Here is a 19,971-nt window from a genome sequence, read left to right as displayed (position 1 = left end):
TCTATAGTTATATAAAAAAAAAAAAAAGTGACTATGGGTATTGTCATCCAAGCCAGAGGAATAAACCATGCATAAGATAGTCAAAAGCTCTGAATATCAGGTGGGAGGTGGGAGGGGAGGGACTCCAACGTGGGACGCAGTGAGGTGAAGCAAGCTGTAGGGTTTTTCCCCCGAGAAGTTCCCCTCCTTGCCCTCCCTCCCCTAGCACTCCTGGCAACTGTCCATAACAGTGGGAGGGAGTCATGGAGTCACGGAATTATGGAACCAAAGAGCCTGGCTGGTCTTCCCCTCAGTCTCATCTTTTCTCAGGTTCCTGGTGTCCCAACAGGTGTAGCTCAGGCCAGGGAAGATGGCTCCCCAAATGTGCCGAGTCTCCCCCATCTAGCCCCCCAGGCCACAGGCATGCGTCTCCACACGCACCATCACCTGTCACCATCTCTGGGACATGCTGTCACACCCCTCGCTTCACCTCCTGCTCTGGTCAGCCAGCCAGGTGGGTAACGTCTGAAGTCCACTGACCCCTCTCCCAGACCACTCTAGCCTTACAGATTCATTCTGATGAGCTTTTGTTCAATTCCTACCCAGGGAGAAACCCAAGGCCTGGAATGCTGAGGTCCCATTTTGAGGTCAAAGATGGGGAGCTCAGAAAACTCTATCTTTGGTCTCACTGACTTGACTGTCAGCACAGCTGCGTGCCGGCAGGGCTCCCAAGATCAGTTCTGTAAATGGTTCTCTCTAGCCCACAAGTCCTGGAAACACCTTCACCAGCCCCTGCTGATCTGCACGCACTGAGGCTCTTTCTGAGAAGATGGCTTTGCCCACAGACATTCTACTGCAAATCCATGCCCATGTTCCTCCGTGGATTTCACCCCAGTACTAGGGCACAATAATTCTCTGCTGTGAGGATGAAACTGAGCATTCCTGAGCACTCACTAAATGCCCATAGTGCCCCCAGGCACTGGGACTACCCAAAATGTCCCCCAGAGTCCCTATTATCTCACCTCTGTTGGAAACTCCCAAACAAGAGCCGTGGATAAGAAGCTTTAAGCATCAGAGCCAAGGTTGCTAATATTACAAAAACTAAAATAATTCCAAGGGGGAGGAGTGGGAAGAGAGAGAGTACACGCAAGAGTGAGAGAGAAAGTGCATGCGTGCGAGTGTGCATGTGTGTGAGTGTGTGTGCATGTGTCTCCTAGGGATGGGACACAGAGGTGAGGACAGGACAGACTTGGAACAATTCCTCCAATTATAATGCCTGGCCTCCTAGATCCCTTTCCAAGCCAAAAAGTTGTTGGTTGGTTGGTTGGTTGGTTGGTTGGTTGGTTTGTTTTAAAACAAAAAATCACCAAGCCCCACAACCCGGGAGGTAGGTACATATGATTACACCCACTTTATAGATGGGAAAAGCTGAGCCCAGAGAAGATGCATGACCCACCTATCAGTCAACAGTAGACCCAGGAGTGGAAAGGATGATGCTCTTCCCCCACGGCCCCCCTGCTCTATATACCTGGCCTCCTCCAAAGCCACTAAGGGGAGCCCAGCTGATTCAGCTCATTCAAATGTTGGAATGGGGGGCGGGGGAGGAAGAAGCTTTTATGAAGTTAGACACAAGAAGTTTTCCAAATGGCTGGTAGCTCTTGTCTGTCTGCTTCCCAACCAGGACAATTTGAGCCTGAGCCTCGGGTTCTGGGGGGACAAGGATGGGAGTCCTGCAGGCAGATCAGAGTGGGACCCTGCGAACCCATCAGGTGGGGTGAGGGCCACAGGCCACAGCCAGGTACCTGCCGGAGCTGCTGCTCCTCAGTCTCCCCTACCCCCATCCTGGGGGAAGCCTGCAGCTGTTTTTTAACAGGGAGAATCCTTAGGCAGTTCCCATAACCTCTTTGGAAAGGAGGAAGGAAAGAAAAAAAAACCTCTGGAAAGGGAGGCTACTGCCCTCCCATCCCTCCCAGGCCCAGAGGACAGAGTATCAGAGAGGAAGCGAGGAGAAGCAGATGGCAGAGTCCTCCGCTAACACCGCAGCACTCACTTAATGCCTCCAGCCCCGTGGGGACACCACCACTGTCTCCCGACAGCTCCAAGATTCCATCACTGTCCAGGGGGCCATGGGTGGCACCACCCCAGCTCCCTGGTCCCCAGCATGACCTTGGGCGGAGGCAGCTTGGGGAACCCCTGATAGTGGCACCCCAGGGCTGGCTGTCATGCACAGGCTGGAGAGGGGATGGAGGGGATGAGTGTGGACATGACAAGCTAAGGCACAGTCCAGCCCCCCCACACAGGGGTGTGCAAACCAGTTCTCAGGAAACCAAAGGAAGACTGAGCACCCTCTCCCTGCTCCTCCCCAACCCCAGAGGAGGTGGGGAAGGGGTGACACAGCTGAACAGGAAGCAGCCAGAAAACCCAAGGGGCCCCCTCTTCTGAAGCAAGAGGATCCCTGAGGTGAAAGCAAGCCCTTGACCCCAGGGTGGAGGTGAACGACCCTGGGCCAGGGGAGAAGGTGTGATGGATGAGCAAGGGCAAGGGAGGCGTGGGCGTGAACCCACAGGAGGGGAGGATTTGAGGGAACAATACCTCAAGCAAGATGACGCCACCTGCTGCCTCAGGGAAAGAGGAGCGGGTAGGGAGGCAAGCTCAGGAGTTCCCAGGGGCGGCAATGGGCCGGCCATGCCAAGAAGGGGCAGCCAGGATGGGTGGGGCTGGGGTGGGCATCCCAGTGGCCAAGAGGTCCCGGACATAGGCTCTCCCATCTCTACAGTCCTGCTTCCCCAGGGAGAAATGCTAGGAAAGGCATAGGCAGCACCCCAGTGCTCCAGGAAGGTGGGAGGCTCCCCTCATGAGCCCCTTAGAAACTCAGAGATCAGAGGAGCAGTCTAGGGGGGCCAGGACCCCAAGACCAGGGTGGCCAGCCCTAGTTGGGAGGGTTCACAGACTCCAAGCAGCAGTGGGGGGACCAGGGGTCTGGGGAGTGGTGATGGATCGGGGACTGCCAGACACCCTGTGTGGGAGGGAGGGAAGTGCATTACCAGAGGGACCTGGGGGGTCAGTATCCATCGGAGCCTCTCACTATTGGCATCCCTCCAGTAGGCTCCCACCCCGGATCCTGTAAAGAATCTTCTAGGCCACATCCACCACCAAAAGGGTTAGATCTCCACACTATTATTCATGGGGGTCCATCTATCAGGGCAGGCCTCGTGATCCCCCCCAAGCCTCTCTTAAAGAGAAATCTGGAGGAAAACCAAGGTATTGCGCATACAGGGTGAGGAAACTAAAGAAGACCCCATGTACCCCATGTGTCAGGGGTACCGCCCTCCATACCACCCAGCCCTCCTTTCCTTTCCTGAACTTTCTGCAAGCCCCCTCCCCTGGCCAGCCCTCATCCCTGGGGAGCCCTGTCTGGGAGGGAGCAGGCAGGCTGGGCAGGACCCCAGTTTCTCCCCAGGAAGACTACAGTTGGAGCCAAGCAGCAGGTGTCTCAGGCACGTGGGTTCACGGACATGGCTCAAGCATCAGTTCGTCATCAGCAAGTGAGGCCCCGGCTGCCACTTGGCCCCCAGCAGGGGCTCACACTTTGGTTGGTGGTTTCTCTTCGGCCTTAGAGCCAGGCAGCCCATTCTCTGTGTTATCATTCCCTGAGGAACTCACGAGGCACTCCTTCCTGGAGAGGGAGAAAGGAGGAGAGGGAGCTGGTGAGTGGGTGAGGAGAGGGGCCAGAGTAAGGGGTTGACTGTGGACAGGAGCCTGGGCCCCGCGACCAGCCCCATGCCCGTCCCCTGGCCCTCTGTCAGGCAAAGGTGGCAAGAGGTCAAGTCACGGAACCCCTCTGGGCCTCAGTTTTCTCATCTATAAAATGGATATGACGATGACCTTCTTCATGGGGGTGCTGTGAGGCATCACTAAGCACCTACAACCGGCACGCAGAGAGGACTGATAAGGCCCGCTATCACTGAGTCATCCCAGCCTGGTGAAAGGCAAGGGCACCAGGCGCTGGTCCCAGAGATCAGTGCACAGAGGAAGCCAAACCAGGTTAATTCCCAGGCTGTGCCAACCCAGCGGGAAGTGTGCAGGCCAGCAGGCAGTATAGTAAGGTCAAAGATCTCCTTCCGCAGACCCCCTTCCTCTCTGAGCTGGCTGTGACCAGAGGGAGAAGAACGCTCACGCAAGCGGCGGTGCAGGCAGAGGTCTGGGCAGCAGGGAAGGCGGGGGTGGGCAGAGTGTGGTAGGATGGGAGGTGGCAGCAGGAAGGGGAGATGGCTACATGGGAAGACATCCCCACCTCCTGCTGGCAGCTGGACACGCTCCAGAGCGAGCATGTTCCACCCTACCCTCACCCGCAGCACCTGGGCTGTGCAGAGCGCTCCGGGGAACCTGACAGCTACATCAGTTTGAGCTTGCTGCTCCAGAAAACTTCCAAGCCTGTTTCACGGCTGCTGTGGCTGAACTATCTCAGCCTCACCCCAGACTTATGTAGCCGGCTTCAAGGCCTTCAGGAAGGACTTAACTATTTTGTCCTCATCTGTTTTGTTCTGCAAAATTTAGTCCGTAGCTCCAGCCTTTCAAGCTCCTCCTAGCTCCCAGTTTTGGTCTCCAACATAGTCACTAGGTCCCTGAAAACTTGATATCATTCCTGGTGTAATTCAAATCTTAATAACAATGAATCAGCAGAGGCCTGTGGCATACCAGTAAAGACCTCTATGCAAATCGATCAATCGATCAATCAATCTACCTACGTATCTCTATAACTAAGGTAGTCAACCCAGACAATTTCCGTCCACCTCATTGCTCACAAGCACTCCATATTGCTTTTCTGAGAATCTGCTGGGTACCAAGCACGTTGTCAGGCTAGGAGGCTGCCTGCTCTCAGAAAACTCACAGTCTTCCAGACAACGTGACATTCAATGAGTAACCACAGTACGATGTGATAAGCGATAGGAGGAAGGGTTTACCAAGGAGGGATTCACATAGGAAGCCTCCTCCAAGGGGTCAGGGAGGGCTCTTTGGACAGGTCACAGAATTTGAGACCGACAAAGATGAGCAGGAAAGGTGAGGGGGGAACTGCCCCACAAGCAGAAACCCTGAGATGCTGTCCAACACCTCCCTTCTTCTGGGGAAGCCACCCCATCTCTGCTGTTCATGCAGGCTTTCCTCGCACTCAGAGGATCCCTCTCAGGTTTCCCTGTGGTCTGTCTCCCACCTCCAGCCTCCCCCTGCCCAGTCCTTGTGCTCACCAAGGCCAGACCCTTTCTTCCAAAGCCTTCTGATCATGCCAGGCCCTGAAAGCCCTCACCAGCTCCCCTGCACCCAGGAAAAAAGCCCATCTCAACCCAGACTCCCCAGTCCCCAAGGGTCTCCCCGTAATGCCCTCTGCAGGCTTGTTCTCTCCTTCCCCCCTACTAATCCCAGCAGTCTCTCCACTGACAAAACACATTGTTCTCCAGACACGTCTCTTCCTAGACCCTGCCTCTGCTCTCAGCAGTTCAGGAACGACCTTCTCCTCACCCTCCCCAGGGCTTACATTAGATTGTCTTGCAAGGCCTGCCACAAACGTACTTCGACCAAAAACCCTTCCCTAGTATTCCACCCTCTTCGGAACCCCTGGATCATTCTATCACACATCTTTGCTGGCACCCATCCTCTCTACCTTGTCTCACATTGATTTGCATACACACCCTGTCTTCTTTACTCACGGGCAGAATCTCATTCCTTCCAGAATTTCCTACAGCCCCTGGCACAGTGCCTTGTACACACTCTCTCAGAAACAGCCATCACATCAAAGAAGGAATGAATGAACCCTGGATATACTCCCCAAATCAGTAGGATACGGTGACCGTGGTTAAAGCTTTGAAGCCAAACAAGCCAGGATGCAAATCTCAGGTCTATCACTTTCCAGCTGTGTGGCCTTGGGCAAGCTACATCACCACTCTGAGCCCCACCATGCTCAACTGTAAAATAGAAAAATCGTGGCTATCACATAAATACCCAGCCCAGCACCTACCACGTGGTGGGCGTTCAGTGAATAACAAGAAGCATTACCACCGTAGCCGTCTCCTGACCCACCAGTGCCCTGGCAAGAAAATGTCTGGTCTGCCTTGTTCTTGATGAGCCCATGGCAGCTCCCAAGGATCGCTATTTTCTTTTCTCGGAGCTTTTAAACCACGGGTTGAATAATCTGTTCTCCAGTTTTGCTAACCATCAGTAGCAAAACCAAAAAGAGAGTTTGGTCTAACTCCATGCCCCTGGCCTCTCTTTCAAAATCTCCAAAACTCTGGCCACGACGCAGGGAGACAATCCAAGAATTCTTCATCTGTCTCAGTCAGTGCCTCCCGTTCCCCACCCCCCGGAGCCGTCCCCTTAACATCCCTCCTGACTTCAGCTTCCCTCCCTTGTTACCAGCACAACTTCTGCGTTTCAAGCCTAATTCCCTCTTCTCAACAAAGCAGAATGGAACAGAAAGAGAGCAGCTCTCCCTTCCCCCTTGCATCTCCTTGCTGCTACCCCCCTCTCTGCTCCAATGTCTCCTCTCACCTTTCTTGATGATAATACAACTTCCAGGGGCACCTGAGTGGCTCAGTCAGTTAAGCACCTGCCTTTAGCTCAGGTCACGATCTCGGGATCCTGAGATCGAGCCCCGCACAGGGTTCCCTGCTCAGTGGAGAGTCTGCTTCTCCCTCTCTCTGCCCCTTCCCCCAACTCATGCTTGTGTGCTCTCTCTCTTTTTCTCAATCTCTCTCTCTCTCAAGTAAATAAATAAAATCTTTAAAAAAAATACAATTTCCAAATGCCTTTTTACATTCACTCCTGCTTCTCTGGAGCCTGACATAGTTCTGGAAATTCTGGACCTGAGCTCATACCCTCTCTACCTCCCCGTTTTCCCTCCCCTTCCCCTTAGGATGTCTATCTCAAATCTGAGCTCACCCTGAGGCTTCTGGGGAGGCCCTATCAGCCTTTGTGTTGTTGTTGTTTTTTTAGTCTCCCCCATGTGAACTTTCAGAGTCTCACGGTAAGATTCCCATCTCTCTAGAAGGGTCTTCCCATTTTAGAGTTTCTATACATGGAATCTTGGCTTTTCTCTGATGAAAAAAAAAACAAGGCATCTAAATCCTTTGGTAGGATTTAGGTTGGGGAGGTACAAATGGAAAGAGGGAAGCTAAAGGGATGCTTGAGGAAGCAGGATAAGGAAGAGTAAGTTCATGTGCTCAGGGAATCCACTGTGCTCAATAAATATGTACTAGGAGGGACAGGAAGAGGGGCTGGGAGACAGGAAAGGGTAGTAGGAGTGGGAAGAGAGGACGTTTCGAAGGGACAGATGGAAGGATGAAGGCGGATGGGGGCAGATGACGGTGGAATGAGATGATGCTGGGAACACCCACAACACAAGACAAGAGTGGGTGGTGGGCCAGTGGGAGGACAGGAGCATGCAATGGAGTCAACTCACTTCTTCTCCTGAGTCTTCTTGATGATGAAGGCGATGAACTTCTTGACCAGCAGGATGAGGATGAGGAGCCCGATGACCCCACCCACGACGCCCAGGATGATGAGGGTCACCGTGTTGTCCACTTCTTCCACTGTATGGCCAGAACAGGGAGAGAAGGGGGTGGGTGAGTGGAGCAGGAGTCACCTGGAGCCCAGCACGATGGCAGCCTGATGGCTACACCCCTCCAACCCTGGCATCTGGGATGTGTCCACCCCCACAGGAAACAGAAGCTAGAACATGGCGTCTACCCGGCTAAGGTACAACACAACCCCTCCACACACATACCCTCCCATGGACACACACACAGTTCTGGAATAATTCACATTCAGGGCCCACTGTGGTTTGACTTGGCCCCCAAACTGCCACATTAAACATGTCATTGTCTCTTTCTGGACCTCCTTTGTCCACACAGGAAAAATCAAGAGTCTCCCTGTAACAACTTTTACGTGGCTGGAAGACTTTGGGGCCAGGGCGTCTGGATTTTAACTTCAGGGTCTCAGCAGTCACTAACAGGCTGGTAACTTTTGCAGGCTGAACTGGCCACATAAGCCCTCTCCCTGTTTCCTCATCTGAAAACTGAACTCATGACCTTTGGAACCTGCTCCACTCTCCGTCTCCTCACCTCCATTGAGAAAACTCCATCCTTCCCGTTGTTCTGACCAAAATCCTTGGAGTCATCCTTGACCCCTCCCTTCTCCAAACCCCACATTCAATCCCCCTGAGACTCCTTACAGACTTAACTTAAAAATTCCAGAATCCGGGGCGCCTGGGTGGCTCAGTTGGTTAAGAGGCCACCTCCGGCTCAGGTCATGATCCCAGGGTCATGGGATCAAGCCCCGCATTGGGCTCTCTGCTCAGCGGGAAGCCTGCTTCTCCCTCTCCCACTCCCCATGCTTGTGTTCCCTCTCTCACTGTGTCTCTCTCTGTCAAATGAATAAATAAAATCTTTAAAAAAAAATTCCAGAATCCAGGGGCGCCTGGGAGGCTCAGTCGTTAAGCATCTGCCTTTGGCTCAGGTCATGATTCCAGGGTTCTGGAATCGAGGCCCGCATTGGGCTCCCTGCTCTGCAAGAAGCCTGTTTTTCTCTCTCCCACTCCCCCTGCTTGTGTTCCCTTTCTCATTTTGTCTTTCTCTGTTAAATAAATAAATAAAATCTTTAAAAAAAATTCCAGAATCTGATCTCTCAATACCACATTGGCTCAAGACATCCCAGCCTGGACATTTGTAGGGGCCTCCTAACCGGACTCCTTACTTCATTATCTATTCTTGGCCCCACAGAGAGCTTGTTCTAGGATCTAACTGATCGGCTCAGAGCTCTTCAATGGCTCCCATCTCATGCAAGCTTACAAGGCCCCACATAACATGGCTTAACTTGACTCATTTCTTGCCGTTTGCCCTGCACCAGCCACATTGGTCTCATTGATGTTCAAGTATAGGCCTCAGGGCCTTTGCACTTGCTATTCCCTCTGCCTGGACTATCTTCCATTGCTCCCTCAAAGGTCCTTATGCTGCGTCACCTTTTCCGTGAGGTCTTCCCTAGTGACACTGCTAGCACCCCATCTCTCCCTCCCTGTTTTGCTTTTTCCCTACAACACCAGCCATGCTCTCTCATACAACACCATTTTCTTCTTTATTTTGTTTACTCCACATCTCCCCTGACTAGATGGAAATTCCATAAGGGCAGAAACTTGTCTACCTTGTTCATGCCACAGTAGGTGCCCCATAAGTAGTTGCCCAACAGATATTTGTTGACTAGATGAATGAAAGAATCTATAAAAAGGAAGAAAAGATCCCTTCAAAGGGCCATGGGAAGGACAAAGGTGCAAAGGCAAGGGACAGCACCTAACTCAGTTTTCAAGATCCTCCATAAATTTATCCTCCATAAATATTGGTTCCCTTCCCCTCCTCTTCCCTCCTGCAAAGGCTGAGCACAAGCAGGACAACATCCAGACCGAAAGGATGAGATGATGCCATACACAGCCTTGACTCCAATGGCTCTACGCTCAGAGAGAACTGCCTGGAAGGCCTCTGGCTCTGCCCTTGGCACAGCCAATAGTGAACCCATGGGCATCTCTCTCTCTCTCCAAGCACCTCACTTCATCCAGGAGAGCAGTGAGTCCCCAGGCACCCCAGAAATGCAGCACAAACAGGTTTCTTCCCTTTTTCTCTACTTCTGTGCCCCCTTCACCTTCCAGGCTCCGCATCCATGAAGCCCAGCATAACCCCACCAGCCCCTTCTCTAACCACCTCTAGTGTCGGCGGTCATGTGACCAGCCGGCTGCTCCTCATGGGCTTTTTCCCTGTCGCCCTGTCCCACCTGTGGCAGACTGCGGTCCTCCGCTGTGGTTCCACCTCCAGAGGGGAGCAGTGACTCAGTCTCAGTTGCCTGTGGCTCTACGTGCTCTGTCCCTCTGTCTGTCCTCTGTTGAACCGTTTTCGGTCTTACCCTGGACTGTAGTCCTTCCTCAAGGAAGAACACTGGGGGTCATTCGTGTCCCTTTTGGTTTGATGCCTGGCATTCAATTAACAGTTGCTAGGGGCATACACAAGAGCGGTAATCATCAGCTCACACAGAGGACTTTCCCACCACGAACCATCCTATATCCCATCCCTACTTCTCACGAGCATCCTAGGATTGGGGCAGAATTTGCAGGTGAGGAAAACCAGGCTCGGAGGGGCAAAGTGTGTATCATAAGCTATTCAGGGGCAGAATAGGTATTAGAGCTATGTTATCTGAGCTTCCAGAAGTGACTCCAGTAACTTTCGAAAGCGTAAAGAGAAAGAAAACACCAGCATGGTCCATTTTGCCATTTGACTGAAATGCCCTTTGACCCCACTGAGTGGGGTACCCCGCCATGCTTCCCACCCCACTGCCCTCATCCCAGCCCCCACTGCTTACATTTATCAACGACTTGGAGGAAGATGGTAGCCTGGTGCTGAAAATTATTCTCCTTGGGGTTCTGCACGTGACAGGTGTATTTGCCTGTGTCGCTGAATTCCAGGTTCCTCAGCAGAATGGAAATGTTGTTCATCTTCTCCTTAGTGGACCCCTCTAGAGTGATGCGATCATCATTTTTGAACTTCACCTTGGGGTCGGACTTCTCGTTCTTCACCGTCCCGTCTATGAGCTAGGGGAAGAAGGGGGTGGGGAAGAGGGGGCTCAGAAAAAAATCGTGGTCCTCAAGAGTCATGGCATCACTCCAGCCCATTCCTTGGGTGCCTCGCTGTCCAGGTCCTGAGAGAGCCTACATACAGCCAGAGGTGCTCCCCCCACTTGGTTTCCTTCCAGTACCGATAGCGCTGCCTGTCTAACCTGAATTTCACTTGCTCCAAGCTAAACCCATTTTCTGTCATTAAGATCTCCCTGGAACGTAGCACAGATTTTATCTCTTTCTTCATAAAAGCCTTTTACGTAATGGCTCTGGCAATTACCACTCTCATATCCCTCTGTCACCACCACTGTCCACAGCTTTTGCTGACAACTTGTACCCTGTCCATCTGAATTCTGGCCCTCCATCAAGATTTGGGTCAATCCTACAGCACTGTCCATCAGCGGCCCTGAGCCCAGTGTTTCATTACATCCAGAGTTGGTCTCTTGTGGCCTCCTTATGTACACTTTGAGTCCCCTACGAGACTGCACAGTGAGTACTCACTAAATACCTGCAGACTTGTGCATCCCAACCTCACCACCAGTGCTCCCTCAAAAGACCTTTCTCGGGACACCTGGGTGGCTCAGTGGGTTAAAGCCTCTGTCTTCAGCTCAGGTCATGATCTCAGGGTCCTGGGATCGAGCCCCGCATCGGGCTCTCTGCTCAGCTGGGAGCCTGCTTCCCTTCCTCTCTGTCTGCCTGCCTCTCTGCCTACTTGTGATCTCTGTCTGTCAAATAAATAAATAAAATCTTAAAAAAAAAAGAAGAAGAAGAAGACCTTTCTCTTCCCTAGCCGCCTCTCCCTTCTTTCTAGGTCCAGTTCCCCAGCCCTTCTCACATTTGGACTCGTCTCATTTCCTCTCTCCAAGCCTTCCAAAGGTCTTTCTCTCTCCTGTCTTTTAAACTGAATTATTTTTACACAAGCTATCCAAGTTTCAGGCATTTCTTCAGACCAGACAAAGGACTCTAGCCAAGAATTCCAACAAACCCAAATTCTGGCAATACCATCTAAGCATCCTTCCTACTTAGATCCTTCTGGACAGGCTCTGGAAAGAATGCTAGGAGAAAGGATGACAATAGGTGGATTCTGGGGACCATCACAGTGAGGTCAGTCCAGAAGGGACCAGAACAGGGGAAAGGAAGGCAGGGGTGAGTGACAGGGAAGGGAGGAGTGTCTGAGATGTCCTGTCCCTTCCCTACTACTTACGGTCCGGTAGGTATCACTGATGTTGTAGGACCACCAGAAGTGGAGGTCTTGAAAGCCAAAGCAGCTGGAGAAGGTGCAGGGTAGCAGGATCTCTGTGCCATTGACAGCGTAGATGGTGGTGGCCTTTCCCACAGACACCTCCAGCGACAGGGACACCGGGAGCAGGAAGAGACCTGTGTGACAGGCACCTCTTAAGAAAACCCCACTGGAATCTCCAGCCTGGAGCTCTGGAAGAGGACATTCGGGCAGGGAGGAGTGACCTGGCCAGGCAGGGAGGTCGCTGTCACCCTGTGTATCAACTTCCGGAGGATGGTTCTCTTTACCTCAGTTAACACTGCCTGAGCCACCTGCCCTCATTCATCTCTCCCCCTCTGCCTGGGCCAGGGAGCTGCCCGCGTGGCACCCGGAATGACCACCAGAGGTCACCCCAACCCAGGAAAACGAGGCCCTTGCCTCGAGGCCGCGCCCCTACCCTGCGGGCGCAGTCCCCGCAAGTGCCATCCCCGCACCACTCCGTGCGCGGGACGGGCTCCACCTGTTTGCCGTGGGAGTTTCGTCTAGGATGGTGCGCTGACCCCTGGTTACATTTCCCGGATGGGGCGGGGGGGGGTCCGGGGCGGGGGGGGAGGGCGGCGTGCCAGAGCCTAGTCCCTCGCGGTGAAGAGGAAATGGCCAAACGCAGCCCAAGACACTGTGCCGCCGCCTCTCATCCAGGAGCCCTGGACACGCTCACCGACCCCAACAGGCGGAGAGGCAGAGGGCCACCTCCCGCCCCAGCGTGGCTGGCCGGCCGGGTCCCACACCCTCGGGCCACGGGCCGGGACCCTGGGAACAGGAGGGAGCCGGCCCAGGCGGGGAAGGGACTGGGCCGTACCGGGTGGCGGCGAGCCGAGCGCGCGGAACGCGATCGCAGGAGAGAAAGTGGGAGGAAGGGCGGGAGACACCGGTGGAGGCCGATTCCCGACCCCAGGATGCTGGAGCCGGGGCAGCTTGGAGAGGGTGCAGGATCGCTGGTCCCTCCGGACCCGGCCCCCCCCACCCCCACACACACCCGCCGCTGGGGCGAGTGGAAACCATCAGTCTCCACTCTTGGCCTTTGGGACTCCCCCCTCACAAGTCCTTGTAAGGGGCCCTGGCCCTCCTGGAGGAGACCCAAGGGGAGGGGCTCAGAATAAGATGCCTAGGTGGTGTCCTTGCCACGACGTGAAAGGGGCACCTGAGGTCTCAGAGAGAGTCCTAGGCAGGTTCCCAGTGACCCCCTTTCCCGGCCCAGAACCTTGCTAGAGCTGCCAGTGGGTCATTCCATTGCCTTCCCACCCCACACCAGTAAGATGGGTATCACTAATCCTGCATTTACGGATGGGAAAGGCGAGGCTCAGAAGAGCAAAGTGTCTTGCCCAAAGTTGTACAGCTTCTAGGGACTCTTGAAGTCTGAGCCCAGGTCTGACTTAAGAGCTGGTGGGCAGTTGAGAGGAGCCATAGGGCTGGACTAATTCCTGTCCCAATGTTTTCCCGATGTTTCCTCCCAGACCGCACCTTCTCTCAGCTACTTTGATCCCACAACGCCACTCTTTGAGGCCCCAGACTGATCCGTTACTCTCACTGGCCGCTGTAGAGACAGGACTACAAGGCTCCACATGGGAGGACACTCGGTTGGGTTGATCAGGTGTACTGTCCGGGACCCCTGAAACCTTCTGTCGGCCCAGGTCTGTCCCCAGAATTGGTGTTGTTCCCAAGACAGCCAGGGCTGTCTTTGTTTTAAAGGTCAACAACCTTGCTCTTTCTCCTGTCCTCACTCCCAAGGAAGGACCTCCTTTGTCTACCTTGATCCCCCATGGCCCCTATCCAGCTTTCCCTTGCTTTGCTCCCCTAAGCAATGCTTTTTAAATGACAGAGGAGGTTTGAGGAGAGCTGGCTGCCCTGTTCCTTGCCCTTGGGGCTCCTCTCACCTTCTTCACATCACCCTCACTTCTGAAGGCAAAGTGGAGTGCTCTTACCTCCAAAGGTCAGAAAGAACCCCCAGGGGTCCAGTGACCGATCATGGCCCCTGCCACTGTTGATAATAGCTGATGGGCCCATTTGACCCTCACCCCCATCCTGTGAGAGACATACTAGTATAGGTCCCTGTTACAGAGGAGACAACAAAGCATGGAGAGGTTAAGTGACTTGCCTAAGGTCAACAAGAAACATTTCTAGCATTCCAAAGCCCCAAAGCAAAAAAAGATCCTTTCTTACATCCTAATATAGCTGGACTTGCCTACCAAGGTTCCCATCAGTGCTGAGAAGTTAGCCCTCCTTCTCTGATCGGCTCTTAGGTGCCAGGAAGTGTTCTAGAGCAGTGGCTTTTCCAACTTGAGGGAACATCAGATCATCTGGGGGGCACCAAAGAGCTTGGCCCTCCCTCGGGAGTTTCTGATTCAGTAGATCTAGTGCCTGAGAACTTGCATTTCTAAATGACGCCAGGGAATGCTGGGGTCAAGGACAATACCTCGAGAACCACTGTGCTAGAGGGTTGCTACCTAGGAACGGCAACTTTTATTAGAACACTAAAGGGTAGGTAGACTTTTCCTCATCTTACAGATTAGATGAAATTGAAGCTCTGAGAGGTTAAGTAACTGGCCCAGGGCCACAGAGTCAATGGTGAATCGAGGACTTAGCATTTCCTCTAAGAAAGGACAGGCCTTTTATATACATTGTCTCATTTAATCCTTATACTAATCCTGTGTGGTCATCATTTTTATCCTCAGTATACAGAATGAAGAAACAGGCTCAGAGACGTGAACTTGCTCAAGGCCACACCCCCAGTGAGGGGAATAGGAGGTATTTACACTGTCAAGGCTACCTCTGCTTAGCGCTCAAGACTTTCTTTCTGCCTCTGCTCCTGCTCTGCAGCACACCTCCCCAGGAGGTCTGGGGACAGAGGCCAGACGGGAGAGCCCGCCCTCCAGCCCAGATGATGTAGGAGAACCCAGCTCTGCTTCCCACCCCCACTGTTCTTCCAAACCAAGGAACGGAATACAGAGCTATGACAGGAAAGCCCCCAGGAAAAGCTTCCTGATAATCACAAGCCTCCCTGGGGGCCCAAGCTCCAAGGAGAACCCCAGCTCCAGCCTCCAGTGCTTCCTGAAACCCCTTTCCCAGGAACCTGGATCCTAGGGAAGATGAGGGAACTCAAGTCAGGGGTCAGATCACCTCCCCAACCCCAGCCAGAATGGGATCTCCAAGAGTACCAAAAATGCACATCAAAAGTAAAATCTTTCAAACTGCTTTAAATAGGTAGAAGGGAAAAAAAAAGCGCAAAAGAACAGTCCAGAACAGAGGACGGACTATTTCTTTAAGGTCTAGCTCATGACAATGCACATTTCTGCCTGATTAGTGCGTGCCTGTGTGAATGACTTAAGATCCTCAGGACTGCCACAGTGAAACACTGCCATTCTCCCCACAGCCTGGAGGGGACAAAGAAAAGGCACAGAGGCTTTCACAGATAAGTCCAGAGCCCTGTCCAAGGGAAGGCATCAGAGAGGGTGGGCAGGGCCGGCCTCTGCACCACACATCCTCCCAGCAATCTGGAAGCTCTGCGTGCAATGTCTGAGAGGCTCCTGCGTAGGAAAGCCCCAGGGGCCTATCTCCCGTGCTCTGTCCCGTGTGAGGCTGTACTAGGGGGACAGAGGGAGCAAGGCCAGAGTGTTGATCCACTGGAGGCCCCCAGAGAAGAGCTCCAGTAGGATGGCCAGGCCAGGAGTGGGGGGTGGGGGTGGGGGTGTCAGCAGGTGCAAGGCAGACCCTGCTCTGCCTGCTGACCTTGAGAAAGTCAGGGTTGCCACATCCAGCACGCACACCCCCAAACTAGGACGGTTGTCTTTCCTATCTCCTGAGCTTGGTGTAAAGCCAAAACACGGGCTTACAAAACACAGGAAGGGCTTCAGTGAGTCCATCCCCCTGACCTGAGGCACCCTGCGGGTAGAGGAGGATGGTGTTCAGAAGGAGGGAGGGGAGCAGTTCTGGCCTTCATCACGGGTCTGGAAGTAACCAGGGCATCCCTCGCTTAATAACCAGTGTCTGCCGAGCGTGTCTCCAGGCCATTCACACGTTTTGTACTCGCCCCCGTACCAACTCATGTTAAGAAGCGGCTTAGAGTTTCAGCTGTTGAGAATTTCAGTGTGTGCACATGTGTATCTGGGATTGGAGGCCTGTCTCTGACATCGTGGGACCGATGGGCAAGTCCCCATGATCCTGTAGCTTTCCACCCTGAGCGCTGAAGCTTTGCCTTTGCTCACTGAAAGGCCCTAACCAGCAATCTCGTGCCTCTCTGAAGCCTTCCCTCCCTCCCATCCTCACCTGGGTGCCACGGGGCTTTGTCTGAGGATTGACTCGGGACTCCATAGTTCCACTAAAGCAATAAAAGTACTCAGTGCATGCAAATCCTATTAAATACTCCCACCAGCCACAGTCTTCAGGCCCCCAGCAGACATCCCAAGGCAAATGCCAAGGCACAAAATGGTCTGCCATCTTTTCCCACATCCAGGGATCTGTCACACACACACACACACACACACACACACACACACACACAGAGCCCAAGGGGAGGGAGGAAAGAGGGGCAAGGTGGCCTGGACTCTAAGTTTAGCTCCAAGGCCTGGCCTGGCATGGCAGGCGGAAACAGGCTGACTGTAATAGGGAAGCTGATACTCTGGGGCCCCAGGGGAGTCAGACAGGCTCCAAGTTAGAGCTGAGAGGCAGAAAGTGGGCCGAGGCAGCAGGACAAGACCCCTCCTGGGGGTCAGGCCCCGAGGGGCTGTGGGAGGGAGGGCTGGGCCAACCAAGGCCCCTGGGCCCAGAGACAAAGGAAAGATCTTAGCTCCCTCTCCCTAGGCAACCTGCATACTTCCTGCCCACCCCCAGGAGCTTCAAGGAGACAGAAGCAGGGCCCTTAGGGACTACTGGATGCTCAACAAAACCAGCTTTGCCAACAAGCCCAAACAGTGTGCTTGTCCTTCCTCTTGCAGGGCTGCAGAATGCCGAATGCTCGCCTAGGCTTATGCAGGGATCCCCACACTCAGCAAGAGGGCGAAGTCTGAGAATCCATGCTAGGGTCTACGTTTCACACAGAACCCAGTGGGGGGGCGGACAGGCCAAAGGGCTTTGGGATACCGCATAAGGCAGCATCTCCAGAAAAAGACAATCACCAGAGCCAGATTCAAACCGGGTACATTCTCCCCCACCCCACCCCACGCCCCCACCAGTTTTCTCCTTTCCCGCCTTCTTCTGCGTTAACTCCTTACCTCCCCTTCCCTTTCCTTTTCTCTGAGCGGGTCTGAGCACCCTCTCCTTAATTGTGCTCTCATTAAACAAGCCCTTAATAAATACATACCAAGGGAAAGAGGGTTGTGCAACATAGCGCCCTCACAAGTGATAATTAAACACAGAACACAGCAATTAAGCAAATGAGGGAACAAGGAAGGGGTGGGCAGGACAGATATATTACCAGTTACGAGCTCGGGAGGGGACTGGCACCCACGGAAACCCCAGCTGCAATGATGCAGCCTGGGAAACTCTTCCTCCACTGAAGAGAAGGACGTCTTGTGAGGTTAGAAGAAATCTGTAGGATCAGTCTGTGAGACTGAGCTTGACATGAGGCCAGGGAACTGGGGGCGGTGGAGGACTCCTGGGAGGCTAATGCTCCATGCACAGTCTCCACAGCTGTCTGGGCCCCCAGGCCTCCATCCCTGCATGCCTCACCCCTCCCTCGGCTCATCTGCACAGTCCTGCTGACCTTCCCTCTCAGCCAGCTTTGGTCAACTAGGAGGCAAGTCGGGCTGACAGAGCCCAGGGGACCCAGATTCTGGCCCACGTGACCATCAGTTGGCCCTGTTGGGCAAGTCACCTTCCCTCTCTGGACACTGGTTTCCTCATCCTTTGAGGAGCTCTGTGATATGGTTTTCACACTTCCTGCAGTGGGCTGTCCAGTCGCCTCTGCTCTCCCCAGGCCAGACTGAGGGCAAGGATGGTGTCTGGGTCCTGAGCTCAAAGCAATGCCCCCTGGGTGGGCTCAGCAGTGGCCGCCTGGACAAGGTCCAAAGTGGGCCCCTGGTGGTATTCGTTCTGCAAACCAGAAGGGCAGGAAGCAGTAGGCAGGACCAGTTCTGGGGCCTGCAAGTCTCCCACCTGAAAATCACTCTGCTTTCTCCTGGGCTCCCAGAGGGTAGCTCAGGGCCTCACCCAAACCTGCTCCAATGAGCTCCTACTCTTACCTAGTTTACCCAACGGAACAGTCCTTGGAAGAAGTGGGGACTCCCCCCTGGAGAAAAGTACTGAGACTCTGCCCACAGTCCTCCCCCAGTGTGTAGGGTTGTGTGGTTTCCCACAGTGGTTCTATGAATATTCTAATGGCCCAGTCACTGGCATCCCACCACCCAGCTGGGCAGTAAGAGGAAGGGAAGCCAGAGGTGTTGATAAGTGGGCTGGATTAACAACCACATGCATGTGAAGTCCCCAGGGACCCCCTTACCCCAGCCATGGTCACCGTGAGAACAGGAGCTGATCAGAAATGGGAGGGGGGAGTGGGGTGTGCAGCAGCACGGTGGTCAGCCCCCGAAAGAGATGCCTTAGACCTCATGGAGACCAACCTCATTAGGGTCACGGTGAAACCAGCACACATCTGTGCCAAAGGGGCAGGAGAAAACACCAGCGTTTTCTCTCTAGCTGGGGGCATGTAATGAAATCAGTGGCCCATGAGTGAGAAAAATACTCTGTCTCCCTCCAGGACCATGTGCCAACATGCAGGTCTGCAGACAGTTTATTTACATTTGTGGAAACAGCAACGACTACCCTTAAAAGCTGGGTCTCCCTGTTTTCAGCACAAATGCCTACATCATGCGCCCAGTCAGAGGAGGGGAGCTGCCAAAAGCCAAATCTGACAAGTATAAACAGGAAGAGGTCCAGGTGCCAGAGATGGAGTCAGTTTGCGTCGAAATCCAGCTATGGTTTTACGAGGAGATTATATTCTGGACCAACCTCATTCTCTAATCTTTTGGAGTTCGCCACTCGAACCATCATGTCCATATTAATAGATATTAAGACTCTGTTCCTCAGTCTTCACATTCACCCCCAAAACCAAAAGCTGAGAGCAGATTAAACAGGTTCTCCCTGTGGGATTTCTTCCTAAGAAGAGAGACAAGATCCTTCCTAAAAGGGGGCTTGAATGATCCTCTGAGTCCCTCCAACCCTCTCCAGTTCTTGGTGTGGAGCCTCAGGGAAGACAGTGGGCATTGAAGGAGATAGAGGGCAGAGGAGACAAAGAGAAAAAGGGCCAGGAGGAAGGGGAGCCCCCTCCGCCCCCGCGTTCCCCTCTCCACCCCCTCCAATTGGTGCATGCCTGATGCCTGGGCAACAAGCATCCAAGTTGCAAACAGCTCTGGGCAAGGGTAGAAAGCACCACCCCAACAATCACACGTGCAACCCCCTGACATCCCCCCCATCCCCAACCCAGGGCACAGACACCCTCGCCTAGCACCCCTAAACCTCGGAACCTAGGAGACCCGTGCTGCAGCCCCGAGAGGCAGCTCCAGAAGCCTGGAGGTGAAGGCACCGGAGACAGCAAAGAACTAATCACGGGGCTGGCCGCTGGGGCGGGGGACGCGCACGGTCCCCAGGGGGCACAGCCGTCCGAGCAGGGCGGCCGGCAAGAAACTGGTGGTAGCGGGGCTTATTCCGCACCACGCCACGCTCCAAAGCCCACCCGGGTCCGAGGCACTTCTCTTCCAAGTGTCTCCTCCCCGGGGGCAAGAGGGTGGAGAAAGAGAAGGGATCAAGCCGGGGCTGCCTTACCCAAAAGCCCAGTGCCCAGCCATCTCGCCCGGGCTGCGTCTCTGTCCCCGGCCCCGGGCATCTTCGTGTGGTCTCCGGAGCGCGCCGGGGGCGCGGGGACGAGATACCGGGCACAGCCACTCGCAGCCCGCTGTCTGCAGTGGGCCGCGAAGCAGCCCGCAGCTCTGCGCCGCCCGCCGGGGCTCGGCAAAGTTAGCGGAGAGAGCACAAGAGCTGGGGGAGGGAGGGAGAGGAGGAGCCGGCTCCCGGAGCTGCTGCTGAGGGCAGCGGCAGGAGAAGGAGGAGCAAGGGGAGGAGGACGGCGACGAGCTCGAGG

General features: G+C 54.1%; 1 protein-coding gene across 1 annotated transcript; it reads right to left on the bottom strand.

The window, feature by feature from the left end:
- On the bottom strand, positions 1-19,971 carry SCN4B (sodium voltage-gated channel beta subunit 4). The gene is made up of 5 exons (XM_046015194.1): positions 19,656-19,971; positions 11,829-12,001; positions 10,372-10,600; positions 7,433-7,562; positions 1-3,655 (listed from the first exon to the last, which is right to left on the bottom strand). Exons 1-5 carry the CDS (start codon positions 19,714-19,716, stop codon positions 3,562-3,564), a joined length of 687 nt encoding a protein of 228 aa, XP_045871150.1. The 5' UTR covers positions 19,717-19,971; the 3' UTR covers positions 1-3,561.

The sequence above is a fragment of the Meles meles genome, chromosome 8 (genome assembly GCF_922984935.1).
Source record: "Meles meles chromosome 8, mMelMel3.1 paternal haplotype, whole genome shotgun sequence".
Taxonomy (NCBI): Eukaryota; Metazoa; Chordata; class Mammalia; order Carnivora; family Mustelidae; genus Meles; species Meles meles.
Note: the sequence above shows the minus strand (reverse complement) of the source record. Positions and strands in the feature narration are given on the sequence as shown.